Raw genomic sequence first — 26,247 nt, 5'->3', positions numbered from 1 at the left:
AATGGAATCCTATTCAGGTTTAAGAAGAAATGAACTTAGGATGCATATGACAACATGAATGAATCTTGAGGACATCATGCTGAGTGAAATAAGCCAGACACAAAAGGACGAATATTTTATGGTTTCATTGATATGAACTAAATAAGATGAATAAACTCATGGAGTTAAACTACATAGTATAGGTTACTAGGAAACAGAACGTGGGTTGAAAAGGGAGAGCTGATGCTGAATGTATGTAGGATGTTTAATAAGGTTGATTATAAATGTGTGGAAATGGATCGAGTTGATGGTAACATTATAATGAGTTGACTATAACTAACACTGCTGATTTATAAATGTGACTGTGGCTGAAAGAGGTAGTCTAGGGAGGTAAATATCAATTGAAAGACAGAGGATAATCTAGGAACTGTATAATATATTGATTACAGTGTGGCTGAGGATTTGACTAGTAGTACAATTACAAGAATGCTCCTGTATTACAAGGTGTTAAGAATATGATGACACACGGAAAACTATTGTAACGTATAGACTATAATTATCAGTAACATTGCAATATTTTAGCAGCAAAGGCAAAGAAGGTACTATATCAATGCTAAAGGTCAACAATGGGGGAGCAGATAAGAGAGTATGGACTCTTCCTTTTGAAGTAATGAAAAGGTTCTAAAACGGACTGAGGTGAATAGCACAACTGTGAAGAAATTGAGAGCCAATGAGTGTACACTTCGGATGGATTGTACAAGGTAGGGGACTATATAGCACAGTGAACTCTCTGGTGAATAATGGACTGTGGTTAACAGTACAAGTACGAGAACATTCTCTCAGGAACTATAACAAATATACAACACTAATACGTGGTGCTGATAATAGGGTGGTTTATGGGAAAATACAACAAACAGACGCTACAGACTATAGAGAGCAGTAATATGGCGATGCTCTCTGATCATTTTTTTCTCTCCCCTTCCCTGTCCCCCCTCCCGCCAGTTGTCTGCTCTCTGTGTCCATTCACTTGTGTTCTTCTGTGTCCACTTGTATTCTTGTCAGCAGCACCTGGAATCTGTGTCCCGTTTTGTTACGTCGTCTTCCTGCGTCAGCTCTCTGTGTGTGCAGCCCCACTCCTGGGGAGGCTGTACTTTTTCCACTCTCCTTACGGGGCATATCCTTGCGTGGCAGGGCACTCCTTGCGTGCATCAGCACTGCACATGGGACAGCTCCACATGGGTCAGGAGGTCCTGGGTTTGAACCCTGGACCTCCCATGTGGTAGGCGGATTCCCATCCGTTGGGCCAAATCTGCTTCTCATCTCTGATCATTTTTAAAGAAAGTGTTACAATAATGAAAGTGTTGGTGGAGGGTGCTGTATGGGAATCCTGTATGGTATGCATGATTGTTTTGCAAACTCATAACTTCTCTAATAAAAAAATCATATTAAAAAAAGAGAAATAGAACATTAACATCATCCTCAGGGAGTTTCCTCATTTCCCCTCCCAGTTAATCACCACTCCCCTTCCCACCCTACTTGCAACCACAGTTGTGATTTTTTTATCTGTTCCACAAATAGTTTTATCTGTATAATTTCATACAAATGTAATCTTATGGTATATACTCTTCTAAATAAGGATTTTATTCAGCATACTCTTTTTTGAGGTTCATCTATCTTGTAAGTAATTTATTCCATTTTACTGATAAGTAGTATGAATAAACCACAGATTTTTAAAAAGTTATTTGCCTATTCATAGACCCTTGGTTTGTTTTTAGGTCTGGCTATTATGAATGAAATCATTATGAACATTTTTGTATAAAAAATATTTTAAAAGGCACTTAACCAAAGAATATATATGAATGGTAAATAAGCCCATGAAAAGATGTACATAAAAAAGATGTTCAGTCTCATTATTTTAGGAAGATGCACATGAAAACCACAATGAACTACCATTACCTATCTAGTAGAATAGCTAAAATTAAAATGACTGACAATACCCAATGCTGGCAAGGATATGAAATAACCGAAACCCTCAAACATTGTTGGTAGGGATTCAAAGTTGTACACTTGCTTTGGGAAAATGTCTGGCATTGCTTATAAAACTAAAAATATCCTATCCTCTCTAAACCAGTATTCTATTCATTGGTATTTTTCCCAAGAAAAATGAAATCGTATGGTCACAAAGGTATTTGTATAAGAATGTTCACATCAGTTATATTTATAATAGCCAAAAACTGAAACAGCTCAAGTATAAGAAAATGGATAAAGAAACTGGTCTATTACTCAACAAGAAAAAGGAAAAACATGGATAAATCTCAAAAACACTATGCTGAGTGAAAGACCCCTTACAGAAATGAGTACATATTGTGATGCAATTAAAATTACGTTCTCCAACAGGCTATAACCAATTTTTGGTGGGAAGGAAATCAGAACAGTGGTTGCTTTTGTGGGACTGGGGACAGCAATACACTGGGAAGAGACAAGAAGAAACGTTCAGGTTTGAGAAGATGGTCTATATTTTGATAGTGATTTGGGTTACATAAGTGGATACATTTGTTAAAACTCTTCAAGTACAATTTAAATTTTTGCATTTCATTTTACCTTTAAAAAAAAAGAACCATAACCTAATATTGGAGTTTAGTTAATGATATGCAGATTAAAGTGCTGGGGTGAAATGCATTTATGCCTGTAATTCACTTTGAAATGCATGAAAAAATAAGATAAACTGATGTGTGGGTAGAGGGATAGAGAGATAGAGAGATATATGATAAAGTATATACAGCAAAATGGTAAGTGTAGATTCAAGGGTATTTGGCTTCTCTATACAATTATCAAGCTATTCTATTTATTTGAATTTTTTCACAATAAGATGTTGGAAAACTCATGAATGCATTTATTTGCCATCTATATATGAAAAACAGTAGGTTAAGGTCTTTACATCACAAAAAGTATCACGATTCATTGCAAAAATACACAAAATTCAAGAAATTAAAAATAATAAAAAGGTCAAAGCACGGACATTTACATAAGCAAAAATGGGCAGTAAACAAATAAAAGATGCTCAGTCTCATTTGTCTTTATCTGATAAATGCAAAGTAAAACCTAACGAGATATGAGGGAACAACAAACATTTTGGAAAGGGTTTTGGAGAATAACAACCACGTGAGAAAAGAGATTTGCATTCTTACCTTAGGAGAGTATGTGCATAATTTGGCGGGCTGCTTTGCAATTTAAATCAAAAGTTAAAATGGGGAAGTGGATGTGGCTCAAGAGATTGGACTTCCACCTGCCATATGGGAAGACCCAAGTTTGATCCCTGGGGCCTCCTGGTAAAGGTGAGCCAGTGCCTGCGCAAGGGAGTCATGCAGCAAGATGATGACACAAGACAGAGACAAAGGAGAAGAGTCAAGGTGAGAAGCAAGAGAAACCAGAAACTGGTCTCTCTCCACATCAGGGGTCTCCAGGATCAAAACCCGGGGAATCCTAGAGGAGAAAGACAAGAAGAGACGACAAGAGAGAGAAATAGACACAGAAAATACACAGTGAATGGACACAGACATCAAAAACAGCAGGGCAGTGGGGTGGAGGGACTGGGGAAAAAAAGTTAACATGTCATTACCCTCTAATTAATTCTAAGAATTAGGAAGATTAGGAAGATTAATTCTAGGAATTAATCTTCAGAACGACTGCTGAGACAGGCACACCCAGGCATACAAAATTTAAGGTCACGGGTGTGGATTCCAGCCTTGTTTCTAACAGCACAGATTAGCATGCAACCAAGAAGCCTACACTGCCAAGGATGTAGGTACGCAACACTCCGTAGTTAGAAAGATCAAGGCAGATGCAGATGTACCAACATAGAAAAGGAGCCAACCGCTCCTTGGGTAAGAAAAGCCGCTGTAGCACGTCCTGTGACTTAGTAAACAACACGCATTTCACACATGAACGACGACTGGCTCTGGTCTGAATCTCCAGCAGCGGTCCCTGAGATGGGGAGAGTCTAAGCACACCCCCTGCCGGGGCCTCTCAGCCTCCTTTCTGCCCTTCCAACTCCTTCCTCTTTCCTTGAAAAGGTGGCTGCCTGTGCCTGGCTTCCTCCTGGGCCCTCATCATGCGAAGGCTTTGACTGCTGTGTACCTCTGCTCCCCTGCTCTGCACTGGCTCGGTCAGACAGCTCCTCCTTTCCCAAGACGGGCCACCAGCTCTGCTCTAGCCCCAGGGGTCCCCCAGCCTGATAGCCGGAGTAGGAACTGGCTGTCAGCCCCCGCCCTGACCCTCCCGGTGTAAGAGTGGGGCTCCTGCAGCAGGTGCTCCCACCCTGGGACCACGTGGCCTTGAGGGGGTCAGGGCAGACAGACGCACAGCTCGGCCACACCCAGGGGCCAGGGCCCCTGCGGCCCTCGGGCAGGGCTTCCTGACCCCCAGGGGCTGAGTGGGCCCTTTGAGTTCTCCCCGGCCAGCACACCATTCTTTCTCTCGCTGGTCTGCCTGCTCCTTGTCGCCCCTGCCACTTTTGATTTTTGAAAGGTCAGAGGTGAGTCCCGGTAGGAGGAAAGGTCGCCGCAGAGGAGTCGCCGGGGAATTGAAACCACGACAGAGGAAGAAATGGGCACGTGGATCCAAAGGCAGAACGACTGCTTCATACGAGGCTCTGAAGGGCCATCTTGGCAAAAGGGGCTGGCTTCAGGTTCCAGCGGGGACACAGGGCTTGAATTCATCCCCAGTAGCAATTTCCTGAAGCGGTTCTCCCAGAAACGCGTGCACTGGAAGCCCTGCACCCGCCAGCGGCCACGGTCAGGGAGGATCTGCGACTCGGTGACAGCCCCCGGAGACCTCATCCCAGGAGGACACCAGCAGGGCTCTGAACTCGGAGCGGCCAAACTGTCCAAAGCCCCGTGGACGGGGCCTGCCAGGAGGGTGGGCCCCATCTTGCAGAGGGGGAAACCGGAGCTCAGCAAAAACGGGGAGCCCCCGAGGGGCCGCACGGCCGGGAGGAGTGACCGAGGAGCAGCTTACCTGGCTGTCGCCGTTTGCCAGGGCCGGTTGTTGGAAGAACAGGAATCTGTCTCCCGGGTTTGGAGGCCGGAAGAACACCGTTAAAGACAGAGCTTTCTCCAGAGTCCGCAGGGTCCTAGGGCTGCCTGGCTGGCGATCCAGAGCTCAGCCTCTGGCTCCGTCAATGGCCGTCTGTCTCCTTCTGTCTCTCCCTCCTGCGTAAAAATGTATTTTGCTTATAAGGACTCCAGTCGTATGGGGTCAAGGCCCACCCCAGCTAAGACCACCTTCGACAATCCTGTCGACAGATGGAGGCCCTCGAGCAGGTTTTCCTGGGCCCCGACTGCACCCAGAGCTCAGCCCACACCTCTGGGTGACCCAGCGCCGGGGCACCTTCATCGCCGACATTTGGAGACTCAATCTGAACACCTCCAGACGGCAACGCTGCCGCCACCACCAGCCTCTGGGGGTGGGACTCGGGAGGGAAGGCGGCCCACAGCAACTATGCGGCGCCGAAAGCCGCCCTTTCCAGGCCGAGGCCAACCTCCCCACCAGGACTCTCTCTGCTCCCTGGAACTCTGTCCTGCCTCACTCGCTCCATCTTCCATGCTGGGGAGGGCCCAGAGACCCTGACCCTGTCTTCTGACTCCCTGGGTGGACCCGCCTAGGCCTGGCTTCTACCGGGCCGAAAGTGTGAGTAGGTGGGAGAACTGGAGAGTGGCTGCGTGTCCTCCCAGACACCCCAGAAACTGACTGAGATCTGCGGGGTGGGCATGGGGGCATGCCATGATTGAGTCGGAGGGACCTAGATGGAGCCCCAGCTGGTTAGTGACTCAGAATGTGACTCCAAGGGGTGCCTCGGCCTCAGTTTCCCCAGCTGTAACAGAAGGTTGACTAGACTCGAATCTCTTGGGTGGGAGACCTGGAGGGGGGGCACCGCAGGTCACTGGGAAGCCTGAGAAGAGCCGTGGCGCCCTGCCAGGCAAGCACACATGTGTACGCACATGCAGCGACGCGCTGGCCTGGGGGTGACAGTACACCCCCTGCCCCCGAGTGACGCGCGAGCCCTCAGACCGCTGGCTTTTATGGGTAAGAAAAGTTTTGAAAGAAGCACTGGCAGGACCGGTTTGGGTCACCAAGTGTTTGTTTTGCTGACCGTGAACTCTTAAATCTAATCAACTGTTTCAGTTTGCTAAAAGCTGCTGAAAGTAATATACCAGAATTGGGCTTATTAACTTATGAGCTTAAGGTTCTGAGACTCTGAAAATGTGGGAATCCAGGCTTTATCAGGCAATGCTTTGCTCCCCAAAGACCAGCACATGGAGGCACATGCTTGGCTCTCCTCGTCTTCTGGAGTTTTTTGCTTCAGCTTCCGGCTTCCTCTCTCCTGGGTTTGATTGATTTCAGCTCCTTGCTCTCATGGCCTTCTCTCTCTGCTCTTGTGGCTTTCTCTGTGCTTCTGTGTTCCATTGATTTCAGCTTCTGGTTTCCGGGGCTGTCTCTCTCACCTTCTGGGGGTTTCTCTCTGCTTCTGAAAGAAAATTAAGACCTACTTTAGGCCATGCTCTACTGATGTGACCTAATCAAAACCTACAATTGACCCCCACAGGAATGGACTAGCCCTAAGGACATTATTTTCTGGGGTCCGTAACAGCCTCAAACTTCCACACCCACTAAGGAAAAGCCTCCATCCAGCACATACCATCTGCCCTCATTGTCATTTCATGAAAGGACATTTCTAATGCCAGAAAGGGAGGACCATGAGGATTGTGGGTTACCTGCTACCTGTTTTTCCTGGTTCCCACTCCCCCTCCTGGATCCCACGGCTCTGCCCCAGCAGCAAGGGGCACCAGACTGGCTGGTCTCTGGGGGTCCGGTCACCGCTGGCCAGCTCTCCCGGAGGGCTGGTGATGTGCGTGGCTCCCGATGGAGAGAGGGACAGACTGGGCATCAGAAGAGCACCCAGGCTTGGCGCCCTGGACTGCTGGGTTCCAGGCCCTGGTTTGCCCAGGGGTTCTGAAATCATACCAGCAAAGTCTGCTCTCTTCGTTTAGCCGAAAGGGTCGGGCTGGCAGAGGCAACGGGGCTCAGCCGCCCCTGGATGGACAGGTTGCCAGGCTCCACTCGAGGCCTTTGAGCTCAGGGAATCATGGTCGTCTCCCTTCCCTCCTCCTTGTCCCCTCTTGAGTGACTCCTCTCAGCTCTGCCCTCACCTTGCTAGGCAGAAGTGCAGGACCAGGTTGCTGGGGCACTTGCAAGGCTGGGGACAGGGCAGGCCCTGGACAGGGGTCCACCGATGCCCCTGCCGCCACGCGCACCCCTGGAGCTCCCACCGGCTGCGCACTTGTCCCTGGGCGCCATCCACATGACTGAAAATGGTCACACGGTAAATATTTTAGGCTTTGCAGGCCAGAGAACCCTGTGATGACTCTTCAACTTTGCCTTTGCAGCAGTGCAAGATGGAAATGAGTGACCTTGGCTGTCCTCAATAAAACTTTATTCATAAAACTAGGTGGCTGGCCCCTGACATTCAGTGTCCCTGGAGATTCAATGCAGTTGCCCACATGCAGGGCAAGCAGCTGACCCCTCTGCCAGTTTCTGCCTAGGCCAAACGGCAGACAGGCCTCCACCCTGCCTGGAGGAGGTTCTCATTTGGGTCTGTCCAGCCAAACACCCAAGGCTGGCGGGGTGACCAGGCCTAGGGGCTTGTTCCTCGGGAGGGTTTGCTTCCTCCCAGCTTCCTGCCCTCGGTGCTGGGGGCCTGCAGATTCTCCTGGGGCCCGTGTCCACACACGGTCTACTCGGGAGCCTCCAGAACCCCCATGGAGGCCCTGTAACCGGGCAAGGCCTACCTCCTGCCACCGCCGTGGAGCCTGGGCAGTGAACCCGCCCCCGGTGCTCACAGCCGGGCAAGGGCTTGGCAGGCTGGAGGCCAGCAGCCCTTCCGCTCCTCGGGGGGCCCCTTCCGAGTCCTGGGCATGCAGGCTGCCCTGCTTCTCTTACCCAGCTGGGCTGTGGGGAGGGGAAGGCCAGTTTAGGGAGCACCAGGCAGGAGAGGTACACTCCCAGGGTCCAAGCCTCAGCCTGGCATCTGTCGGCACTGAATGGAGTCTGCGCGTTGGAGGTAAACACCGTGTGAACTGTTTCCACTCTCCCTCGCCTGTACTCTTCCCCGTCTCCGGGGTTCCTCCCTTGCAGGGGGGTCAGAGACCTCCAGAGGGCAGGATGTTCCTCCCAGATGTGCAAGCCAGAGGGCCCCGGGAAGGGGCACAGGGCTGCCTGAGTGCCTGTCATGGCTCCCGCCTCCTGGCAGGAAAACACCATCGCGGCCAAACTCCATTTCAAAGAAACGCTTTATTGCTGCAACAAGACACCCCCTTGTAGAGCACAAACGATTCACCTGGACAAGGAATTATTCAAGTTGTAATACTGAAAAACAGTGAGCACACACAAAAGATACAAAACTAGACATTTATAGAACTAGAAAGTTCCCAAGTTAAGAAAAATTTACAAATGTGAAGTGCCTTTTAGAAACCACATCACACATGCCAGTGTAAATTTGGTTTTTATTAACAATCGGCATCTTATAAACATTGCATTTATATTGGGTTCAGCTGCACAATTTGAACATTTGCTTCCCAAATGAAGACAAGTGCTTTTATTTCCCTGTTTCGGTCTCCCTTTGGGCTGGAGACAGAAGCTGCATATTTCCAAGTAAATTCAAAAGGTCAAGTATGCCCAACGTGTATCCACATCCAGTCAAAACCACATCTTGGCTCCTACCTCCCGCCCTGTTGGCTCCAGGGCTGGGACACTACCTACCTTCTGGTCCTCTTACAGCTCCTGCAGCTTGTCCCCAAGGTAAGAGAGGCAGCTCCAAGGCTGGCAAGAATGGCAGAAGTCTCCTGAAGGCACAACTGTCAGGGTCTGCCTGCCTGTGGTGGGGGGGGGGGTGCACCCAGGTGTGCAAAGTTGGTCCCTGTCACTGTATAGGGTGGGCTGGTACAAACAGGGAGGAGAAGAGATCTTTCCCAGGGTTTCCAGGAGCTTCTTGCAATAAAATTGGGCACATGAAACAAATTAGTCATAAGCCCTCCAGTCCTGCAGGACTTAACAGAAAGAGGCTGGCTGGGTCACCTCTGAGGCTGGTCCCCACCCCACCGTGCACTGGTCCTCCTGGCCCTGAGACCTGCAGGCTGATCCTGGCTTTCTAGGTGGTTCAGCTAAAGTGCCATCTGGAATGTGCAGATGTGCAAAGCAGTCCTCCCACTAAGGCCGGTGCAGAAAGAGAGGGTGCTGTGGAATAAATAGAACCTCCAAAACAATCTGGAGGGCAAGTTCACAGACTAAAAGAACGCCTGGCAGATGCAGCTCGCACGACCTTGCCAGGGTTTGAGATTAGTCACAGGGCTGGGGGGGAAGTGAAGCCCGGCCCAGGGGTGGGGTGAGAGAGAAGGGAAAGGTGCCTGTGTTATTTCTGCAGACGAAACACGGTCCCTGGACGAGCTGCCCACAGGTGGAGGGCTTTTAGGAGGTTGGCCGTAGGTGAGGAGACCATGTTAGGCCTTCCTAAAAAGCAGTGAGAAGGCTGCATGTGTGAATCAGCTCGGGCGTGGGTGCAAATACAACTCCTAGCCACAAACGGGGTCTTTGTTATGAAGTGGGGGTCTCCCCTACCTGAGCAGACTTTCCTCTACAGGAAGGCTCAGGGGATTCTTTGGGAGGGAGTGCAGATTTACTTAAAAACCTAGTGCAGGTCTTCCCTTGACCCCTCACTCGATGTTGGAGGGGGCCTTGCCTGGACAGCTCCTAGGGACAAAGACAGGGCACAGCCACCTGGTGTCCCCAGACTGGGAGGGGGCCTGGGTAATTGCACTTTGGGGCACAGTGAACACATGCATGGCTGGACATGACCTGGGAGTCAGAGAGGACAGCTGGACCTAATTTCAGGGTCAGCCTGTGGCTGGACAGCACCTGCCCACCGTGGGGGACCCAGTTAGAGCCTGTGGTCCCACCAAGTCAGTCATGGGATGGGAGGGGGTGGGCTGCTTGGACACCTCCAGGGGCTTTCAACCCAGGAGGCAAAGCAACCATCCAGCACTGTATCTGCCTCACCCCTCAACTTCTGGACAGGACGATGGGGTACCGGAGGCCCCACAGACCGAGGGCAGGACTGGAGGCACTCTCCCAGCCGAGCTGGAAGAGGAAGCGTCCGAGAGCGCTACATTATGCTGCTGCAAACCCTCCTCCCTGCTTTCTGGACTTGCCTCTGATTTGCCTGAAACCATGAAACTGGGCTTTTGAAAATGGAATTTTAAGCAAGGGGTTTTCATTTTGTTTGCTTTATGAGAAATGGTGCAAGGGACAACAATCCCTGATGGCAGAATGGACCAAGCGCAGGCTCCGGGTTCAGCCTGGCTACGCGAGATAGGGCAGATGCAGCCAGGGAAGGTGGACCGTGGGGGCCGTGGCAGGCTGCCTGCCACACCTGCCCGCATCACACGCTGCCAGCGGCAGTGACTTGACAGGCACCTGCAGAAGGTGTTTGGGGTGGGCAGGTACACAGAACACTTGCAGTGCACATGCCCCCAGACCAGGGATGAGGCAGTGCTTAGTCTTTTAGTGTAAATCTAGCAGACACTGGAGAGGAAACTGAAAAGGAATGTTTTTAAAAAATTCGATCTTGTTCTCATTTTTCACTTCCTTTCCTTCTGTTTATATCTCAAAAACCCTTCCTTTTCAGCGTTGACAGAAAGGAAACACATGGGGCAGATCTATGGGATGACTTTCACAAAACAGGTACAAAACCAGAGGCTTTATGCTCAGACTGCCATTTTACATCCAATTCCCACGAGACCTATTTATGAAAAAGCCTCGGACCTCTCTGTCCTGGGTAATCACCACAAGAGTGTTTTTGGGCACTGAGTGAGTGGGTATCATGTATCTTAGATTTTATAAGGCAAAAAGGGTTTTCATGAGATCTATAATGTAAAAGAGAGAAGAAGTAATGGGGAAATTTCTAAATGAGACATTCTTTGAAGTTTCGATCCCACTGGGCTCGCATACTACAAAATAAGGATTTTTTTTTATAAAGTGCTGCTTGCTTAATGAGCTGCTGGCTCCCACACAGAGAGTACCGTGTCCCCTCCTGCCTGCCGATGAGAAATGTCAGCGGCAGAGTTGGGGGGGGACAGTGGGTATTTGGTCTGGAGGGGCTGCGCTCCTCTCGGGATGGCACGACGGGCCCCAGTGCCCCTGGCTGGGGACCGCAGCCAACCGCAGCGGCAGCTCTGCGGGCCCGGGGCGCCCCTTCTCTCTCTTGTCACTGTAGTTCTCACTGTGCTCTACAGCAGGGCCTGAGCTCAGCCAGCCCCCCACTGTGGTGCCTGGGGTCCCGTGCCACCCTGTCTTCTGGCACACCGGCAGAGGCAGAAGCCAGTGGTGTGCGGCAGCGGGAGGGCTGTCCAGAGGATGCAGCCAGGACGATTTCTAAAAAGAGAAGCCAGTAAAAACATTGACCTCCCCAGTCTATGCTATTAAAGGACATAAGAAAAGGTATACAACGGGCAGTAAACAATTTCCTTCGGCTCTTCAGGGATGTCCAGGAAAAATAAACCTCCGCACGGTCAGACCTGAACGACTGCTGCTCCAGTGTCTTCGGGTTCTGTGCAACAAGAAGAGTTGGTGTCGGAAGGACAGGTTCCTCGTCCGTCTTTATTTTCAATGTTGGGCTCTGTTAGTGCAGATTTCTCAAAAATATTCCTTTTGCTTGTTTCTGGACAGTTCTGGACGTAGATAACTCTATTATATGCCTTCAGTCTCTTCCACAATTGCACGTACACCTTGCACTGCACGTACATAAAGAGAAGCCCTCCAGTGAAGCCAATGGCCACAACCACAAGTTTAGTCCAGAAGGGCCACTCCAGGATGCCTGGAAGAGAAAAATCCTCGTTACCTTTCAGCAGAGCCTGCTTAAGAGCTGAAGTAAATGCAAGAGATGTCTAGACTTCCTCTAACCAAAGGCTTCTTAAGCCATCAAAGCTGCACCCAAGGAAGGGTGGAAGAAGTGCCACAGGCTCCAGGATTTGATCTTTTCTGACTGCATTTCAAAATCCCCCACCACAGCAAGAGAATGAGCTAAACGTGACATTCGGTGCCTCCTAACTGGTGTCCCCTCGGGAAACCCAGACATGCAGACAGACTCAGACACCAGTGTGGAGGGAAGCGGCCTGCTGCGGACCCCAGAGCGAACGCTAAGCTGGTGTTGCGGCTCGGGCGGTACCTGTGGCCTGTCCCTGCCTGATCTCCTCAGCGGTGCGGTCAATGAGCACATACAGGGACCAGACCACGCAGGTGATGGCGATGACATGGAACGTGACGGAGCACATGATCTTCCTGCGCTCGCTGGAGGTCATCTGCAGCTTCTCCCACTGGGAAGAAACAAGTAGGATGTGAGGTTCGGGCTCGTGAGGTGGGGAAGGAGAAACATGGGGAAAGCACTGGAGATGGTCAGGCTCCCTTTCCTTCCACCCTCCCCCTTTTCCAAACAAGATGAACGTCCCTCAAAACCCAGTCATTCTCTTTACACTGCTCGGTGCCAACCAGGAACCCAGCACCGGTACCTGTCAGCAGTCAACCTTCTGTGCAATGAAGAGAAGCTGGGTTGGGATGAGCCATGAACTAGCACCAGCAAACCCCATATGCTCTCGGAAGCAGAGATTAAATGGCCTGCTAATGGGTTCTGTAATGTCAGCCCTGACGTCAAGCCCGGCTGCCACATTGTGCGTCTCCCTACTTGCTGACTGGCATGGACGACGGGGAGGAGGGATGGGTGGGGGGATGAAGCCACAGCACTCTAGCAGATGGTCACACTACATCGTGAGAGTGAATGGCAGACGGAGCTCACGCTTTGGTCCTCTGCTACTGTGGCAGCGACAGCTTGATATCGATGCTAATAGTTCCTGGTACAAGCAGCCTCTGCCCGTCCCATCTCCTCTAGGAGCTCATTAATTTACGCCAAATAGCCAGATTTTCCTTTTCATTTACTGGTTTCCGAATCAGAAGAAAACATACAAAAGTAGAGAGAAAGAACAAAGTGTAAACACTCTGCATATCCTTTGCCAACCCTAGTCACAGCGTTTTTCCAGATGGTTCTATGCAGGAGAAACTGAAAGTAGAGCTTCAAGGATCATCTACATTGGTCAAAGTATCACAAGATTCACACCCAACAAAATGTAAGGTTTTTATGTGGGAAAAACCTTTTTCCTATAGTTTGCGCCTGCCTTCTCTAACATCCAGATTGATTTCTGCAAGGGTTTCACGTGGTGTCTTCATCCGGGTTCCTCCGAACTGAGCCAGAGAGTGCCTCCGCCTCCCCTCCTCCCCGATGAGACACACCCAGCTCAATCCTTTCACTTGCCCTTAACTTTCTGGCTTGTACTTTTTGGTGTGGACAACCTGATTGCCCTCAAGTACTTTTCCTTCACTTCCAAATCTTCCTGATTCTTCAAAAGCTGCTATAGAACCCAGACATCCTCTGACGTTACCCCACTCTCCTTGCCCAGCCCCTGAGCCCACCACAAGAATTTCCTTCTCTGAAAGCACTTAACTGGCATTGGCATGTTCTGTTATCTGATTATGGGATTCACCTTGCAATGGATATATTAAGCTTTTGAGACAGGAACAAGTCTTCTATTTTTCCATATAAAACCTTACATGTTAGGTATATAGAGGAACTTATTAAATGGTCAACATCTGGATAGGAGCTGAGCTCCCCTGACAAAGCTGGTCTTGGAAGCTGAGTGTCATGTGGTGCCTGCCAATGGCTACTTTTTTGCTCCTATCCAGCACGTACTTATCACAGGCATACCCAAATAAAAGTTTGTGTCCCACTGTGCTGAGCATTGGGGGGATACTAATCTCTAAGAGAAGGTCCTCATTGGAGAGACAAGACATCAACAGTTAGTACATTTAAAGTCAAATGCTGGCTAAGATGTCACAAAGCCATCTGTGCTCAAGTGCCAGATAACTGACACAGACAAGCAAGGAGTCTTGGTTCGAAAGGCAAAGAAACCATGATGGGAGGGTTACAGAGCTTCTTCCCGAGGGGTGGGATTTGGCAATCAGTACCTAACATGATGACCTCCACCCTGTGAGATGCACATGCCAGCATCTCCTTTGAAAAGACACTAACGTGCCAGCTGTGGCTTCCCGTGGGCCCCACCGCCAGCTCATCCAGGGGTCACTTCTGTCATGGGGTACCGCCTTGTCCATGAACCCCCAACACGTACTTTCCTGAGTGGCTTCAGCCTGGCCTCCATGATGAACTCGTACTTGCAGAGCTCACAGCACCGCGTGTCCGAGCTCTTGATCCACTGCTGCAGGCAGTTCTGGTGCACAAAGTGGAGGCTGCCTGAGCAGCGGCAGGGCGTGATGAGTGGGCTCTCGTCATCTCCTTCACAGTGGCAGATCCTGCGCCGGAAGTAAAGCCAGTCGTTATGAGAAGAGCCACATGCTGGGGAAGATGGCGGGCCAGGGGGTGCCCACCTCCCCAAAGGAAGCTTTCATAAACTAATGTTGCAGCACAGAAACACACAGACACAAATGAGAACAGACTCTACAGGCTACACACTTCTCGCTTACCGTACCCAAATGGAAAGTCTGGATGGCATTTGGCAATGGGGAGGAAAAAACGATGGAAGAAATGACAGAGCAGTCATTTTGGGTAAGATGTAAAGAACTTCCACAGAATGGCAATTTTAAGACAACATAGAAGCATTTTCCAGAACACAGGATGTTGAAATCATCAGCAGAAACTATTGCAATGTAAAACAAAACGGCACTATACCTTCCAAATGCACCACAATGACTTAGAAAAGACGGTGAAACTTGCTTTGAGCTATAGTCACTGCCCCTCCCCCAGCCTCCAAAACAACATGCTTTTGCCCTTTTTGGGGAGTTGACAGAGAAATCACAAGACCTCTCCTGGATCTAAACATCTCACTGTTATAAGTGGCTGCAAGTTGTTATTGTTTTCCCCCAGGAATTAACTTAAAACCATTTATTATTTCCAAGGGAACATGCAGCGGGATGCTACTAACCTCAGGGAACTTAATGGGCTTTTGAGAACCAGAAGGGGGCTTCCTGGCAGCCAGGAAACAGGGAGGGATCTGTCCTGACAGGAACTCATGTGGGCCTGGCCAGGTTCTCAGCTGCGTTTGTCTGAGAGGGATTTCTGATCCAATCGCTAGAATGACAAGAGCTGGCACTAAAGAGCAGAAAGTGGGGAAAGATTGGAGTGGGGAAGGTGAAAGAGTGGTAAGAAAGTGAATCCTGAAAGATGGGGGGCAGAGAAAGGCGAGATGTGGTGTGAAAAGCAGGTGAGGTGGTCCGACCCCATCCCAGGTGGGGGTGCTGCTGGAGCACCTGCTCTACAGGTGCTTCACACCTCAGGGGAACAGGAGAAAGTGAGGTGGGGGGACAGGCAGCCAAGTGGACATGCTTAAAATCTGGAACATCAAGCTGGAAATCTGGAGATATTATTTTCTTTCTTCCACTTTCTTTACACAAAGTAAAGAAAAGTAGTTACTTTGAGTTGAGAAGAGTCAGCTTGGCCTTTAATATACGTAGCTTCTTCCTGTTTTACCATCAGTGAAACTATCTTGGGACCCAGGCCATAAAAACTGGGTTTTTAAGTTTTATCAAAGCTCCATTCTTCTGGAGAAAGCTATTGACTCACAACTGCCTATCACTTCCTTGTCCCGAGACTTCACCTATTACAGCAAGAAGAGGCTACGGAGGTGCGGGAAGTGGAGATGGCCCGAGCGGTGGTTCCAGGCACCAACCTGCAGGCATCTCCTGACATGGACACAGGAGATGTGGGGGAGCGTTTTTCAGAGAGGGGAGAAGGGCAGTCCAGGTCGCTGTCCTTTTCAACTGAGCAGAGTGGTGCTCGCAGGACCTTGCTCTTCAGTTTTGCAGACATGCTGTCTTCAAAGACATCGTCATCACCCATTTCGGAGCAGAAGCCAGTGCTTCCTGCCAGCCCGCTGGAGGACTTGGCAGTGTGCAGGTGAGCAGCACAGCTCTCCAGCTCATGGAACCTGTGCAGGCTGCTGGTGCTGGAGCTGTGCGACAGCGAGAACAGATACCGGAGCAGGCGCTTGCTTCTGGACACGGCCTCGCCATCTGCTTTCTCGTCCAGAAGCGGTAGGTGGATGCTCTCCCAGGCAGCTTCCACCTCCAAAGCAGGTGAGCGATGGGCAGGAAGGGAGGAAACACAAGAGCCTTTGGAATTACTGAGAGGTTTTTGATTCAGCCTTCGTTTTTCTCTATGATGGAACCTGTTAGTTCTGAGACCTGGATCTTGGAGGAGCACCAGTTTTCCTTCAGAACAGGTTCTTTCCACATAGTCAAAACTTCCCATGGCTTCCTGCGCCTTCTCGCCCACATCGTTGAGGGATCTGGAGAACGTGAGCGCTCTCCTGGCTTTGCGGCTCTTCGCAGGTTTCAAGGCCGGCCCCACCTTGGAGCCACAGGAACTGCTCTTTGGCGCCTGCAATGTGTCTTTACAGATAACCGTCACAGTAAGCCCTGGTGTCAGAGAATTCTGGCATTGAGGAGCTTTCAAGACAACAGCAGACTGCACGGGACTGTGGTGACAACACTCAGAAAACACTGCACTGGAACTGCATGCAGAACAGTGGAATAAAAGCACAGAAAGTGAAAACAATTTTAAAGGAGAATAGACATTAAAGTGAGGAAGTTGAGACTGGTGTGCCAACTTGGTGAGCAGACGGCCCAGGAGAGCGGGGCTCGTGGCTCAGCCCAGGTCCCCTGGACACCCGCGCTCACTCTGGGGGCACGGGACCACGGCGCTCCTGAAGCCGAGCGTTACCTGCAGATGTCCTGATTGGATGGCGTAACGGAGGTGCGAGGGAAGGTGGATACCGGAGCTGATGCTGAGGGCGGACTCCCAGCCTGCAAGGACACAGCTCCTGTCAGTTTTCAGTAGCAAGTCAGGGAACCCTAGAGCACCACCCCCGCCCCAACACTGTGGCTGGGAGTGTCTGACAGTGTCACATGACCCGCCCTGGCTCCCCACAAGTCCGTAAGACAATCAGGCATCACCTTCCCTGCTTATACCTGGGGGAACGTACAGCTCAAAGGGCAGGGCCACAGTAAGGAAGGCTCTCCGTTCATTTGTAGGAAGCACCCACATTTAACTAGTTCATACCAAAGTCAAGAAACAAGTGCCTCATTGCTACGCGAAAGCAGGAGAAATGTGAGGCACAGCCCCTGTCTGTATCTGCTTCCCGGGGCCTGGGGGATCACCCCAACTGGGGCTGGCGGGAGGGGAGCGCTGCCCTCGCTCTTCACCGCCTGGAGGGGGGCCACACGGGAGGCCAGGGACTCTCCGTCCCGGCCGGCCCTCGGTATACAAAGGCAGACCATCTGACCCCAGCGTCGCCAGTCCAGGGGCCCACCGGGGCCAGGCACAGAACATGCCGGAGATGTCTAATCTCGGGATTCAGAATTAAGAATTGAGAAAATGTAGATGATCAGGCAATTAGCAATGGCAGCTAGATGTGAAAGAAGGTACAGCTGGAGGTTGAACTGGGTGGAGCCAGGATGGAGAAAAGAGCAAGGAGGGTGAGGAAGCTGCAGGCCCGAGAGGAGCGGGGGAGAGAAACCGGGGCACGGTGCGGCTCCTGCTGGGGCTAAGCCAGACAAGCGCGAGGGCCCTGCCGCCCAGCCCTCAGCTCCTACTCAGGCCTCCCGCGGCCCACCGTCCTGCAGCCTCACAAGCCCACGCGCAGGCACCCCCCGGAAGGCCTGCGGGCACCGTGCCTGGGTCCTGAGGCTGTCAGGAGTGGGAGCAGGAAGGGCCACCACACTCTCCAGGGGACTTGGCCACCAGCACAGGCGATCCGGCCATAGCTCCTGCTCCCCAGCACAGACACTAACTAGCATTTTAAATCGTCCTTAACCAACAGAAACCTGATCCGAGAATGCAAAAATCAAGCAGCTTTGCACGGGTCCCACTTTTATGTCACCAGAGAATCCACGCTTATTTTCTAACTGAATGTGCATGTGAACACTGGATATTTTCTTTTTAAAAAATTACTGCTCAAAGACCTTAAGAATCTGAAGTGTAATGTTTTTTGACACCCCCAAACGGTCCCTGTCAAGACATTTTCACAGTTCTGCTGCGCTCACAGTACCCTCTAGACCGACGCCAGTGCTGCCCGCTCTGCCTCGGGCATCGCGGGCTCCACCCCTGGGGCTTCCTAGGCCCCCAGCCTGGCCTGAAAATAGGCACAGGCTCTGCTTTCAGAACCGCCAAGCGAGCACTCTGGTATCGGTGTTACTGCGAACCCAAGCTCCTACGACCACCAGTCTTAAGACATCCTGAGGCAGACAGCCTGCGCCTTTCTTTTGGGTCTGAGGTGACTGCCTCAAGCTGGTAGGTAGCCCTTTCCGAAATGCTCTCCCAAAGGCCTCTCTTCCTCAAGAGGCCCTCTTCTCGGTCCTGGGTGGAGGAAAGGCAGCACCGCGACCAGTCAGTACCAGCAGTGACCCTGTGGCCCCAGGAACTAGGCGGCGGCCACCACAGCAGCCTTGGAGTGTGTCCCTGTGGGGCAGGCCCTGAACCTTCTGCTCCCTTTGGGTCTTTTGTCTTGTAGCACACAAAGCAAACATACTTAAAATGCAGGGCAGAGCAAAGTCATTGTCAGCTACTCAGCTGACTCTGGTAATTATTTCAAAGGAGAAAACATTTCCAATCCATCAACAATTGATAGTGAGATTAAATATAAAATTATCACTAATATACACACCTATGTAATTTACTAGCATTTATATTCTTCTACAGATGAGTCCTAAGTCCTTAGTCTTAAAGTTCTAACACAGAACTTTAAGAATCCTTTCTCTATAAAGTAAGTCATGAAACAAGCAGAAAGGAGCTAAGTGTTTCCTCTGCCTAGAACAATTCCCACGACAGCAAACTCATCAGAAGCTGCTCACTGTCCTTGGTTTTCTGTGGGATGAGAGGAACTCTGACATTTGACAGAATGACCTCAGGGGACCCAGGACAAATGGACACCATGGAGCCTGCTAACGTGCACCACAGCTCCCAGGTATGACGTGCCTGAGGCTTCCGAACTCAAGTACGGTATTCTGGCCATTGGGAAAAAACTCGCTTGCCCCAACTATTCTCTTTAGAGTCACTGAAATGGACTCTTGTCTTAGTTTGCCACAGGGGTGCCCATGCAAATTATCAGAAATGGGTTGACTTTTATAATGGGAATTTTATTTGGGGTAAAAGCTTATAGTTCTGAGACTGTGAAATGTTTAAATCAAGAAACCATCAGAGATGCTTTCTCACCAAAGTCAGCTACTGGTGGCCCCAGTGTCCTGCCATGTAGCAAAGCAGGATGGCAGGCGATCTAAATCAAGGTCCTGCTTTCCCCTGCCTGGAGTTCAGCTGTGGGCCATCAGGAGTAGCAGGGCTTATCACTCAGCCTTGGGCTGCTCAGTGGGCCCAGCCCCTAGGGGCCTCTTTCCATGCCACTGTACTCTGCTGATTCCAAGTTCTGGGAACTCTCTCAGCCTCTGGCAGTTTCTCTGTTTTCCTGCAGCCTTCTCTCTCACATGGCAGGATTAAAATGGTAGTTTCCTTTCTTTCTGTCTCTGGGTCTTCATTTATATAAAGTTCTAGCAAGAGGGCGGAGACTCATACTGAGTCACACCTTACTGTCAGAATCCAATCAAAAGGGCCTTACACCCACAGGAATGGATTAGTTCAAGAACATAATCTTCTTTTGGGGTGATTCACCAAATTCAAACTGTCACAATTCTAAATTGTTTGCTTAGAGTCAAATTATTGAACCAAAAGAACCTGTATGGAAGGGCTCAATCTCGGACAAAAGAACAACAGGGCTACCAGCGAAAGGCGTCTCTGTTCAGCTGCTCTAGGAAAGGCCAAGGTGTGTCATGGTGGCCACAGGCTGGGGATGGTATATTGTGGAGAAGTGAGAGTTGTCACCACCCTACCCCAAGCAGACTTGGCAGAAGGGAGTTTGGCAATGTCCAGCTCTATCTGTGCCTTGGCCCCTTGCTGTGTCACTTCTTCCTCTGTGTCTCTGGGTCAAGAGATTTCGGACTGAGGTATAGTAAGAAGCCCCCTCCTTTACCTTGAGGACAGAGGGAATCACCTAGTTAGCTAACATCCTGTTATCTTTAGTAAGGACATGGTCCTCTTGAAATGCCATGTATGCTCTTGTATTCCCTGTGGGAAGAAGGGGAGATCTTTTCTGGTAAATGAGAATTTTCCAGGATCAGTGTTCTGGGAGGAGGCAAATCTCGAGTGGGAAGCCAAAATCAAGAGGAAGTGGCCATACTACAATTCAACAATAAAATGACAAACTATCCGATAAAAAATGGGCGAAAGACTTCAAAAGAATTATACTAAGAAGAAATACAAATGGTGAAAAAACACATGAAAAAATCATCAACATCACTAGTTTGGTGGCACCTCAGGAAGCTAAATATAGAATTGCCATATGATGCAGCAATCCCACTACTCAGAACTGAAAGTAGGGATACAAACAGACATTTAACACTGATATTCACAGTGGCATTATTCGCATTTCCCAAAAGATGGAAGGAACCCAAGTGCCTATCAACTGATGAATGGATAAATAAAATACAGTATAAGCATACAATGGGATATTATTCATTCCAGATGCATGCGACAACCTTGAGGATACTATGTTGAATGAAATAAGCCAGACTCAAAAGGACAAATATTGCATGATTTCACTAATATGAATAATGAACAAATTCATGGAGTTAATATTTAGAAAGTAGGTTACCAGGAAATGGAATGCAGGTAGAAAATGGGGAACTGATGCTTAAATTGTGCAGAATTTTTAATAAGGTTGATTGAAAATATTTGGAAATGAATAGAGTTGATGATAGCACATTATTGTGAGTGTAATTTACAGCACTGAATTGTGGGTGTAATTGTGGTTGAAAGGAGAAGTTTAGGGTTGAGTATGCCACAAGAAGGAAAACTTAAGGTCGAAACCTGGGACTGTATAAGAGTGAACCCTACTGTGGAGGATGAATGCAGTTAGTACAAACATAAGAAAATTCTCTGTCAACTAGCACAAGTGTATGTCACTATTATAAAGAGTTAATAATAGGGTGGTACATGGGAAAAAATACACCTACTGTAAACTATGGACTATAGTTAGAGTAATATTTTAACATTTTATAAATTGTAACAAAGGAAACATACTAATGCTAAATTTCAATAATAAGAGGATATATAGGGCATGGGGATTTTCTTTTTGGGGTAATGACAATGTTCTAAAATTGTGGTGATGAATGCACAACTCTGATTATACTAAGAGTGACTGTACACTTTGGATGGATTTAATGGTTTGTGAATAAAACTGCTTTTTAAAAATATTGAAACCTTTTGAGCATCAAGAACATTATCAGGAAAGTGAAAAGATTACCTACAGAATGGGAGGAAATATTTGGAAACCATTTATCTGATAAGAGTTTAATATCCAGAATAAAGAACTCCTACAATTCAGCAACAAAAAGGACTAACAACCCAATTTATTAAAAAAATTGGTCCAAGGATTTGAACAGACATTTTTCCAAAGAAGATAGACAAAAAATAGCCAATAAGCATATGAAAAGATATTGAAGGAGTGAGTGTAGCTCAGTGGTGGAGCACCTGCTTTCTCGTATATGAGGTCCCAGGTTCAACCCGTTATCGCCTTAAAAAAAAAAAAAAAAGAAAGAAAAAAAGAAAATGTTCAAGATCATTAGCCATTAGAGAAACTCAAGTTAAAAAGTACACAGTAATACCACTTCATATCCACTAGGATTGCTATTATTAAAAAACAACAACAACAAAAAAAACCCCACAAAAAAACAGAAAATAAATAAAATAAATATTGGGGACGACTGTAAAGAAATAGGAACCTTGTTACATCATTGAAAGGAATGTAAATAGTGCAGCTGCTGTGGAGAATAACAGTTCCTTGGAAAGTTAAACAGAGAATTTCCACATGGCCTGGTATTTTAGTTTCCTTGTCCCTAAAGTAAATACAATGAAATGGGTTAGTTTACACAATGGAAATTTATTGGCTCAGGTTTTGAGGCAAGGATAAGTGCAAAGCAAGGCCTCATCAGTTCTGGGGTGGTTTCTAGTAATTTGGTCCTGGGCTCCTCTATCACACAACAGTACACATGACAGCCTCTCCTGACCTTCTCCCTTCCTTTCTGGGTGTTTTAACTTTCAGTCTCTGGTTGTTTCTTCCGTGGTTTTCCATCTATCTGAATTTGATTCTGCTTATAAAGGATTCCAGTAATAGGATTAAGACTCATCCTTGATTGAGTTGAGCCATACTTTAACCTCATCAGAAAGTCCTATTTACAAGGGTTCTCACCCACAGGAATGGATTAAGTTTAAGAACATGCTTTTCTGGGGTACATAGCTCGAAGCCACCACACCTGGTCATTCTACTCCTAGGTGTGTATATACCCAAAGGAATTGAAAGCAGGAATTGTACAGATACGTGTACACTAATATTCATAGCAGCATCATAAACAAAACCCAAAAGATAGAAAAATCCGAGTGTCCATCAACAGATGAATAAACAGAATGCTGTATACACATCGATGGAATATGATTCAGCCTAAAAATAAATGAAGTACTGATACATGCTACAACATGGCTGCCCCTTGAAGATATCATGTTGAGTAAAACAGAACAGAAATAAATGGACAAATATTTTGTGATTTCTCTTTTATGAAAAACTTAGAATAAACAAATTCATAGAGACAGAAAGTAGAATAGTAGTTACCAAGGGTGGGAACAGGGGAGAATAGGGAGCTATTGTTTAATGGGTATGAATTTCAGTTTGGGATGATAAAGTTACAAAATACTGTCAATGTACTTCCTGTCAAAGAATTATCAATTTAATAATGGTTAAAATTATTTTTATGTTACACATATTTTACCACAATGGAAAGTCAATCAAATTAAAAAGGTAAAATAAAGCGACAACCAACAAGATGGCAGCAGAGTAAGGAGTTCCTGGGGTCAGCTCCTGCTACAGGGCAGTTGGTAAATACACAGAGCTATCTGGAACTAGCTAAAGCACCTGTTTAGGGGATCCAGGAGACCAAAAAAGCATCCTGCAAATCCTTGAAGGAATGGAAGGAGGAGACTGCTCATCCACAGAGAAGATTCGTAAGTAGAGCGTTCCACACTATGGAGGCTAGTGCCCATCCTCCAAAAGAGGCATAAGCCACCTTAAGAGCTGTACTGTGGCTGGAACTGAAAGCTCCACTTTCCAAAACTGGGAGAGGAAGAGAGATTGGGCACCAAATTCAGCTATTGATGAAGTAAATTCAGCAGGTTAAAGTACAATCCTAAGAAAAGCTAAAGTTTGAACCTGTCCAGGTAAGAAAGAGGCTGGTAGCTGCCATCTTAACTCCGCAACTAGCACGAGGTTAAGAGGGGTGGACTGAAAATCACTGCTGGGGGTGGGGGGCTGGCTTCTTTCCACCCAGGCCAGATTGCAGCTCTAGCCTAGGCCCCAGACCCACCTCCAGGAGGGAGGAAGCTGGGGGGACCTGTGCCAGCCTCTCCAGGAAATTATCAGCCAAGCCGCGGAGGCCAGTGATTATCCTACTTTGGCAGTGCAAGCCACCCTAGGAGCTATACTGTGGCTGGAATTAGAAGCTTCATTTCCCCAAAACAGGGGAGCAGAGGATGGTTGGCCACTGATTTTGGCTACTGATTGGTAGACTTGGCTGGCTAAGGTATAACCCTAGGAACAGCTAGGCTATGAATCTGTCCAAGTCAGAAAGAGGCCGGTGCTGCCATTTTGACTCTCCCCCAGCATGAGGGGATGCCTGGCTGACTGAAAATCACAGTGTCAGCAGGAATTGGTTTCTTTCACCTAGATTGGCCTGCAGCCCTAGACTAGGCTTCAGCCCCACCTCTGGCAGGGAGGAGGCTGGCAAGCCCTGCAATAGCCTATCTGGGTAATTGCAGGTACCTTTGGCTGGCACAGACTGAATAATCGAAAGTCTACCAGGCAACTGCGGTCGGTCATCTTGGAACCATACTGCATATACTGTTGCCCACACCTGTAGCTCCATCTCCACCGCAGGCAGGGGAGAAAGGGCATCAGTCTCTCTGGGCAACTAGAGTCTAGGCCTGCATGGCTTGGATTATTCCACACAGCTATGGCTCTGTCCCTACCCCAGAAAAGGAGAAAGTAAGGAGACGCTTCATTGGTCCCTGGGGCAACGAGGGCTGACTCCACAGCTTATAGCACCAATTACATCCTTGGTTCCTACTGAACAACCTGCAAGGGAGAAAGGGGAGGAAGCCATACTAAAGATAAAAACTGCACCCACAATAAATACTCTAGTAAGCCAGATGCCAAGACACCAACGAAAAATTACAATCCACACCAAGAATCAGGAAGATGTGGCCAAGTTAAAGGAAAAAGATAAGCCTACAAATGACATAAAGGAGTTGAGACAACTAACTATAGATATTCAAACAAATCTTAATAAATTCAAAGAGATGGCTAAAAAGATTAAGGATAGTAAGACATTGAATGAGCACAAAGAAGAATGTGAAATCATACACAGAAAAATAGCAGCTCTTATAGGGAATGAAAGGAGCAATAAATGAAATTGAAAAAACAATGGAGGGAAGAGGCTTTGGGTCAACTGACAGAGCATCCGCCTACCACATAGGAGGTGCAGGGTTCAAACCCAGGGCCTCCTGGCCCATGTAGTGAGCTGGCCCATGCACAGTGCTGATGTGCACAAGGAGTGCCATCCCACGCAGGGATGTCCGCTGCGTAGGGGTGCCCCATGTGAATGGAGTGCCCCTCAAGGAGAGCCGCTCTGCACAAAAAAAGCACAGCCTGCCCAGGAGTGGTGCTGCACACACAGAGAGCTGATGCAGCAAGATGACACACACACACAAATAGACACAGATTCCTGGTGCCGCTAACAAGAATGCAAATGGACAAAGAAGAACACACAGTGAATGGACACTGCAGAAAATGGGTGGGGTGGGGGGGGGAAGGGGAGAAAATAAAAAAAAATAAATAAATCTTTAAAAGAAACAAAACATTAGAATCATGAAATAGCAGATATGAGGAGGCAGAAGAAAGGATTGGAGAGCTTGAAGAAATGGCCTCTGAAAGTGAACACACAAAGAATAGATGAAGAAGAATGGAAAAAATTGAACAAGGTCTCAGGGAAATAAATGACAGCAAAAGACATGCAAACATATGTATCATGGGAGTCCCAAAAGGAGAAGAGAATAAAAAAGGGGCAGAAGGAATATTTGAAGAAATAATGGTAGAAAATTTCCTAACCTTATTGAAGGACATAGATATCCATGTTCAAGAAGCACAATGTACTCCCATCCAAAAAAATCTGAAAAGAACAACTCTGACACACATACTCATCAGAATGTCAAATGAGAAAGAGAATTCTGAGAACAGCAAGAGAAAAGCAATGCATAACACATAAGGGATACCCAATAAGATAAAGTGCTGATTTCTCACCAGAGAAACCATGGAGGCAAGAAGACAATGGTCTGATATATTTAAGACACTACAAGAGAAAAACTTCCAGCCAAGAATCTTACATCTGGCAAGACTGTCTTTTGAAAATGAGGGCAAGATTAGAATATTCACAGATAAACAGAAACTGAGAATTTCTAACCAAGAGACCAGATTTTCAGGACATACTAAAGGGTGTGCTAGAGCCTGAAAAGAAGACAGGAGAGAGAGGCCTGGAAGAGAGTCTAGACACGAAGATTATATCAATGAAAGTAACTAAAGGTATCAAAAGAATGGTGAAAATAAAATATGACAGATAAAACTCAAATTGTCAGGAATAAACTTAGCCAATGATGTAAAGTACCCCGAGTCAGAAAGCAGCAACTCAATGTTAAAAGAAATCAAAAAGGCCTAAATAATTGGAAGAATATTCCATGCTCATGGATTGGAAGACTAAATATCATTAAGATGTTAATTCTACTCAAATTGATACACAGGTTCAAAGCAATCCCAGTATAAATTCTACCAGCATTTTTTTAAAAAATTGAAAACACTATTATCACATTTATTTGGAAGGGTAAGAGATTCTGAATAGCCAGAAATATCTTAAGGGAAAGAGAACCCTCATCTCCAGACTTTAAATCATATT

The 26,247-nt window shown here is 47.9% G+C and overlaps 1 protein-coding gene across 7 annotated transcripts in view; it reads right to left on the bottom strand.

Annotated features, from left to right (window-relative positions):
- Positions 1–8,309: 8,309 nt before the first annotated feature.
- Positions 8,310–26,247, bottom strand: part of MARCHF8 (membrane associated ring-CH-type finger 8) — a 288,365-nt gene continuing 270,427 nt past the window's right edge. For all 7 annotated transcript variants that reach the window (XM_071215893.1, XM_071215892.1, XM_004451088.5 and 4 more), the window contains 5 exons: positions 16,871–16,953; positions 15,819–16,661; positions 14,265–14,445; positions 12,257–12,404; positions 8,310–11,905 (listed from right to left, as the gene is read on the bottom strand). In XM_071215893.1, coding sequence (XP_071071994.1) covers positions 11,601–11,905; positions 12,257–12,404; positions 14,265–14,445; positions 15,819–16,661; positions 16,871–16,953 — 1,560 coding nt within the window. In that variant the 3' untranslated portion in view covers positions 8,310–11,600. The remainder of the gene's footprint in view (positions 11,906–12,256; positions 12,405–14,264; positions 14,446–15,818; positions 16,662–16,870; positions 16,954–26,247) is intronic.

This window comes from Dasypus novemcinctus, chromosome 6, assembly GCF_030445035.2.
Source record: "Dasypus novemcinctus isolate mDasNov1 chromosome 6, mDasNov1.1.hap2, whole genome shotgun sequence".
NCBI lineage: Eukaryota > Metazoa > Chordata > Mammalia > Cingulata > Dasypodidae > Dasypus > Dasypus novemcinctus.
The sequence above is the reverse complement of the archived record's forward strand: the minus strand, read 5'-3'. Positions and strand labels throughout refer to the sequence as shown.